Source organism: Astatotilapia calliptera, chromosome 18 (assembly GCF_900246225.1).
Source record: "Astatotilapia calliptera chromosome 18, fAstCal1.2, whole genome shotgun sequence".
In the NCBI taxonomy this organism is placed as follows: domain Eukaryota; kingdom Metazoa; phylum Chordata; class Actinopteri; order Cichliformes; family Cichlidae; genus Astatotilapia; species Astatotilapia calliptera.
Window position 1 is genome coordinate 35,198,386 of NC_039319.1, and position 7,583 is coordinate 35,205,968.

Below are 7,583 nucleotides of genomic sequence, written 5' to 3' on the forward strand. Positions count from 1 at the left end.
AAAGATGACCTCTGTCGGTTCCTTCAAACCTTTTTAAGCATTCACTGCTGACACATTAGAGGTCAAAGATTCCTGCTCAAAACATTCCTAAAACTAATATGTGTGGCTACACATCATGATTTTGACTTATAATATTAATAATAATAATAATAATAATAATGCATTTATTATATTTATTTATATATTTAAATACTATTTAAGTCAGTTTTACACAAGTTCAGTTGATATATACACAATACACTAGACTTGACATGGTACCTGCATTTAATTAAAACAATTAACCTTAAGCTAAGTGTAAATATTGAAAATAAAGGTTTGAGTCATGACAGCACAGAATCTTAGAGCAAGCAGTTTTCCATAACTCTCAAATGACTGAAAGCTACAGATAACCTTCTAGTGACGTGCCTCTGTTACAGCCTAAAGCAAACCTCATGTGACTCTGTCAGACTTCATGTCCGACTTAATGATTTAAAAAAATAAAAATAATATAAAAACTTGGTTCACTGTGTTGACATCAGAGAAAAGTAAGCAACACTAAAACAATTGTCTCCCCCAGGACTGTAATCAGAAAAAACCATCTGGCTCTATGATAGTACAGTCCTTGTTATTGTCATGTTCTGTAAAAAAGTCATGATGATTGTTGAAGATCCAAAAAGTTAAATGTTGCTGGATCTGTTTGTTTTAAGCATCTAACTGTTGAACTCACAGGGGTCTGAGTGTGATGATGTCAGACTGCTTAGTGACATAAATGTGCCTGCAAAGTTGTTGGAAGGCTTAAATACTGAACATGAGCAAACACAGTCAGATAAAAATGAAAAAATATTCAGTGTGACAACCAGGATCTGTTTCTTATACTTGATTTAATCTGTCCAGGGTTTACAAGATTGCAAACTGAAAGCACTTTGCCTTTTTTAACAGTTACTATTACACAAACTGTTCATTTTAAGGTCCTTATTCATGTGTGTTCTTAAGCCCCTCTCAGACGTGCATCCACTGATGTTAATTGTATGACATATTAATATGTTTGATCGTGAGTAACAAAAGAAACCAGTCCATTTATTTCATATATGTTTACCAACCAATTTATTAGGTATACTTGTTCAACTCCTTGCAAATATCTAACCGGATAATCACATAGGAGCAGCTCAGTTCATGTAGACATGTCAACATGGTCAAGATGTCCTGCTGAGCATCGGAATGTGGACGAAAGGTGATTTGAATGTATTCTCAAATGGCCTTCTCAGTCACCAGATCTCAATCTAATATAGGATGTGGTAGAATGGGACCCACATATCGTGAGGAATGTTTCCGGCAACTTGTTGAATCTATGCCATGAAGAATTGAGGCAATTCTGAAGGCAACAGAGAGTCCAACCTGGAACCTACACATTAAACAGCCAGTGTACAAATTGCAAATTGCATTCATACCAGTCATGAAGTTATAAGTTATGCTGACACTCTCACACCTTTAACTCAGATGTAAGGTGAGCCTACACTAATGTTTCACTGTTAGCAGAATAAAATGAACACAGTCTTTGAGTGTCAGACTCAGTGAAGGCAGCAGTAGGGGAAATAGGAGCGTCTACTCATTACTTTGGATGGTGACCTACTTTGGAACATCCCTTAAGGTTCACAGGTTGTGTAAGGGTTTTTCTGTGTAGAGATTATCTAAATAACAATAACAGCATAATTACTGTACTTTCACCAAAGAGTGTAGGTGTGGAATTATTTTTGCAATCACTCTGGTATCATGTTTTGATTTTCCTTGTTTACAAAAACTGAGAAAATGTCAGGAAAAAAAATCATGTTTTGGCTTAAAATCTCTATCCATGTAAAGTTGGCAGGGTGTCCTAACAAAAGTCACAAAAAACAAAAGCATCTGACAATTTTGCCCCCTTCCCCACTTGAAAAAAAAGAACAAGAAAAAAACTTTTATCATTAATGTGAATGACAGCTGAGGTTTCTGTGGTTATACAGATACTGTTGCCTGTGCATACGTGTGAGTGGATCTGTAAATGTTGCAGATGTTCAGCATCATTGTGAATATTAACTGGCTTTTTAATTTGCTCTCATTGTTGTCTTTTTCTTTCTTGTGTGTGTTTTTTTGTGTGTGTATTGACAGTGAAGGTGCTTGCAAACATCAGTCAACATAAGAGCAATGCCAACAGCACAAGGCCTTGACCCCTGTGGGCCTCCTAGGATTCATCATGTCTGTCTTTCCATCCATCTATCCATGCTGCTCTCTGCTCTTGCTTCCTTCTTTCACTTACAGCCACCTTCCTGTCTGTGGCTTTTTGCTTTGTTTGTTGTGTGGCTAAAACATTTTACAGGACATCAAACTGCTACACACCAGTTCACAGTAGGTGCATTTATAAGGAAATGAAGCTCAGGCTAACCCTTTATGATTGAAGTATAATTCAAATATTTTATTTCCAATGTACACAGCAAGTCTTCTCATTCTTCTGTTACTTCAATCAATAGCAGATTTTTATTTGCATATCTTTCCATTTAGTTAGTACAGTCCCGATCAAAAGTTTAAGACCACTTAAGAAATGGCCAAAAATCATATTTTGCATGGTTGGATCTTAACAAGGTTCCAAGTAGAGCTTCAACATGCAACAAGAAGAAATGGGAGCAAAACATTTTTTGAGCCTGCAATTTATTGAAAACAACACTAAAACTGGAACAGGCTGTTTTACAGCTGATCAAAAGGTTAGGCCCACACCTCCAAAAAACCTGTAAGGCCCCCCCCCCAAACAGAAATCAAAGTTCCAAACATGAACTCTGTAATGAGTAGCTCCACCGTTATTGTTGAGCACTTGGAAGTTTGTTGCGGCATGCTTGATGCAAGCTTTTCCATGAAGTGAGTGGTGAAGACGGCCGCACGAAGGGCATCTACTGTTCTCAATTGGATTTAGATCAGGGGAACATGCAGGGTGATATTATTCTCCTGAAAGAAGTCCCTTGTCCAGCGGGGATTGTGCACTGTAGCACTGTCCTTTTGAAAAACCCAGTTGTTACCACACAGACGAGGGCCCTCAGTCATGAGGGATGCTCTGCAACATCTGGACATAGCCAGTGGCCGTTTGACGCCCCTGCACCCCTGAACTCCATTGCTCCACTGAAGGAAAAGCACCCCAGACCATTATGGCACCCCCGTCCACTGTGGCGTGTAGAAAACATCTCAGGTGGGATCTGCTTGTCGTCCCAGTAACGTTGGAAACCATCAGGACCATCAAGGTTACGTTTTTTCTCATCAGAGAATAAAACTTTCCTCCACCTTTCAGTGTCCCATGTTTGGTGCAAAGGGTCAGTTGTGTGGCGTTCAGGGAGACGAGGCCTTGTTTTGTTTTTGAAGCCCTTCAGTCTCAAATGCAGTCTGATGGTTATGGGGCTGCACCAGTAACGGCCTTAATTTGGGTCGAGGATCGTCCAATGCCTTGATGGACAGCCAATTATATTGTCTGGCTCAGTGCTGAGACATTTTTTGGGGTCTTCCACTTGACTTTTTAGCCACCAGGATCATTTAAGAAAGTCCAAATGACTGTCTTACTGCGTCCCACCTCACTGCTTATGCAGTTCAACAACCCGACCACGTTCAAAAAGGGAACGTTTTTTGCCTTTGCCATCATTAATTGTATCATTTCAATTATATGATTTTTGTAATTTAGCTAGCTTAAAGAGCAGCAATAATTTTAGCAAAATTGTCGAAAGTTTTGTTTTCAAGCCCACCTTCAGTTCATATTTTTAGCAATTAAAATGAGACGGTACTCGCATTTTAATAGCTGGGATCAGCAGGAAGTGTAAAAATGAAGAGAAAAGACTGAAGCACGGAGCTATAAAATAATTATTTCAGGACATTTATGGTGCCATAGAGTGGAATCTAAATATTGAATAAATTGGAGCTATATCAGTCCTGCAAGGAAATAAAGAAAATGTCATATGTGCAGGAGCAGTCCTTGCCACATGATAGATAGGAAAGATGCATGCACACAGACAAAAGGACCCTTTCTCACTTGAACATATCTAGCTTACAATCATGCCAAAGCCTTGTTTGTTCAGACAAATACATGTCTCTGTCAGAGGTATGACTTCAGCTGTCTTCAAGCATATAGATTGTTACACAGCAACCAAAAAACCTTATTTGAAAGAGAAAATGGAAAGATTCTGATAATCAGTGGGTGACTCATGCAGAATTCTACAGAATGGAAGTCATCTTAACTCATTCTCATTCCTAGGCATACATTAGCACGCACACACACACACACACACAAACACACGCACACACACACACACACACACACGCACGCACGCACACACACACGCACGCGCGCACACACACACACACACACACACACACACACACAAATAAGTATGTCTTTTTCCTGAAATGTTCTGCCCTTCCCTCCTACCATCCCCCTCCCAGGAGAGGCGGCTCCCACCTCCAGTGCCAAAAAAGCCACCCAAGGGGCCCCATCATCACCCCCCTCTGGCCAGAGACCGCTCACTGGAAAGCTCAGAGAAACAGCGGCAGGAGGCCAGGAAGCGCCTGATGGCCGCCAAGAGAGCAGCATCTGTACGACAAAACTCAGCTACAGAGAGCGCTGACAGCATCGAGATCTACATCCCTGAGGCTCAGACAAGGCTATGAGGACACTGCCAGAGCCACACAGGGTTGACACGCAGTACACACCATTCACACAGAACACAACAAATGTATGGTTGTCCACACAAAGGAAAAGGGTTTAGACGCATCTGGATATATTATTTCATTATGCACAATGCACTCTGAGGATAAATAGAGCTGGAACATTGATGGAACATGTGCCCTTTCCCAATGCTCACCTGTCTCCTGACTGATTTAGTTACCTGTAAATGTAACCATGCTTCCTCTGGATCCAAACTCATGGTCTACATGGTCCAAACTCGGTCATGTTTAAACATTCTTTACAGCAGCTACATGGCAGACACCCCAAAATTGGTTTTAAAATTTCAGTTTATATTCATCAGTTTTCACAGAGTGAGTGTATAGTAGGGAACACTCTCCTGACTGGAGTTTCACAGGTGGGATCTATCTCATAATCAGGTGTTGAACCATAACACGAGTTTGACTTAACAAGTTTACATATCTACAGAGGAAGCAGGTCTTCTTCCACGGGGTATAGCACGTTCATGCACTGTCTATAAATGAGTGGCTGTGCTTTCCAGGTCACAAAAATGAAATCAGCCAACCTAATCTTTAGCTCCACTAGACTCGTGTTCAAAATGTGTCAACTCCTCTCATTAAATCCCTTAAATAAATTTCTCCAAAAGTTATCATGGTATATTAGCTAATTTTATCACTTTTGAAAGGACTTGCTGAATCAGGTAGTTCATATTAGGCCTCACACAGACACTTGCTCAAATACAATCACTCCTGACTCCAAAGTAACAAAGGTGGTGATTGGTTTCATAAGGGTAGCCCAAAATCCAGTGGGTGAAGTAACTGTGGTTATGCTGTTTGTTGCCATGTTGCATTGCAATAGTAACCAGGGACAGAAAAACTCATTCTAGCACCTTTTATGTTTTTTACTTGTGTTTTTGTAGCCTCTGTAGATCCCACACAGGAGACGGGAAGGCATGGGGTCAGATCCCTGAAATCTGCACCGCTGAATGGTGACGCTATGAAATCCAAACATTCATTCTTTTAATTGTTTGGGGTTATCAGCTGAACAGATTTGGTCAGATCATACAGGTGTCTTTTAAATGCCTTTTTAACTTGTACAAATGAGTACTGCACAGAAGTGATGGACAATCTTACATAAACACACAGAAGTAATAATAATCTTGTGTGACATGAAAATACTTCACATGCCACTCATACATAATGAACACATGAGTGCTCACAGGCAATTTCTTTGGTCTTGTGGCTGAATGAACACTGCAGACTGGTGTCGTATAAAACAGCGTATCACTCCCCCCTCTGGAGAATGCCGTGATCACGATTGTTCATCTTCCTCTCCATCTCCACGTAATTATCAACTAGTATTTCCTTCCTCTAGATGAACCCTCTTAAAAATGACTGAAATGGTTTAAGAAGATCTCTGTTATTTTGCAAATTTCAATACAATTTTATAGTTTGGACATCCTTCAGTGGACAAACAGAGACAGAGACACTGCTAACACAAGCCTTCAGACAACTTCACTGGAGCTTTTCCATATTTGAGTAGTTTCAAGCCTGTCTGACATGGTTGCTCTGTCTCTGCAGTTCAATGCTGTGCTGACCAAAACAACAACAAAAAAACCAACTTATAAATAAACAGAATTTTATTTTAATGCTTCTTGTGTAAGCAGAAAGCCTTCACATGAATTATTAAGTGCTCATACTGTCAGAAAGGCAGCAGTGTGTCATAAAAGTGTTTGTATCACCACCTGTGCACAGGTTTGCAAATCCTCCCTTTCTTTGGTTTGACTTTAGTTTGTTTCTCCTTGTTGGCTTTCAAGGTGATTTGTCTTTTACCAGGTACTGAAACAGTGTTGGGCAGAGTGCATTGATGGTGCTGAGAGAGATACAGTACATACAGTTGTGGTCAGACGTTTACTGACACTCATCATGGGCATGAATATCACAGTAATTTGGGGCTTTTACTCATTTCTTTTAACTGTTCTTTTTCCAGGGTGGCCCGTGCCACATACATCTTTAATGGACTTAAAAAACAAGTTTGAGTTTATTTTGGATTTTCTTTCATCCACACAGGGTCAAAATTATACATGCAACCTCAAACGCGTACTCCTACGTGTTATTTGGTTAAATGTCCCCTTAGCAAGCTGCACCTCGACCAGACGCTTTTGGTACGCATAAACAATGTTTGATGATGTTTGAGTACTGCTCTTGGCAGAATTGGAAAAGTTCATTTAAATGAGTTAATCAGTTAGTCCACACATTTACAGTAGGGTTCGAGTCCAGGGATTTGGGAAGACCATTCCAGAATCTTAATGTTTTCCTGCTTTATCTATTCCAAAAAGTTTTGATTTGTGTTTGGGATCATTGTCTTTTTTTCACCCATCTAGCTGTTGGTTCGAGTTGAAGTTGAGGTTTGGAGGTTGTCCTCCATTATTCCATCCACTTTGTGCAATGTACCACTGGCAGCATGATGCTGCCACCACCACCAAATCAAATCAAATCAAATCACTTTTTATTGTCACATCACATGTGCAGGCACACTGGCACAGCACATGCGAGTGAAATTCTTGTGTGCGAGCCCCACAAGCAACAGAGATGTGCAAACACAACAACACAAACGAGCAAAATACAAGAATGGCCAACCTGAAACTAATAAATATATGTACAATATATAATAGTGTATGCATTTCTGGATGTGTATACTAAATATTTTCCTACGTGTGTGTGTGTGTGTGTGTGTGTGTGTGTGTGTGTGTGTGTGTGTGTGTGTGTGTGTGTGTGTATACACATTTTTACAAATTAAATAGTAAATAAATAAAATAAAATAATAATAATAATAATAATAATAAAATATATAAAATATACAGAGTTGAATATGTGCAAAACAGTGGCATTACTGTACAGTATGGAGTGCATAATGT

At 39.8% G+C, this 7,583-nt stretch overlaps 1 protein-coding gene across 7 annotated transcripts in view; it reads left to right on the forward strand.

Moving 5' to 3' along the window:
• LOC113011304 (disks large-associated protein 1-like) overlaps positions 1 to 6,604 on the forward strand; it is a 154,862-nt gene extending 148,258 nt beyond the window's left edge. For 6 of the 7 annotated variants that reach the window (XM_026150785.1, XM_026150783.1, XM_026150789.1 and 3 more), the window contains one exon: positions 4,426 to 6,604. In XM_026150785.1, coding sequence (XP_026006570.1) covers positions 4,426 to 4,650 — 225 coding nt within the window. In that variant the 3' untranslated portion in view covers positions 4,651 to 6,604. Of the gene's footprint in view, positions 1 to 2,121; positions 2,551 to 4,425 lie in introns of those variants that run through there. The other variant, XM_026150787.1, reaches the window with a different exon arrangement.
• Positions 6,605 to 7,583: the final 979 nt, after the last annotated feature.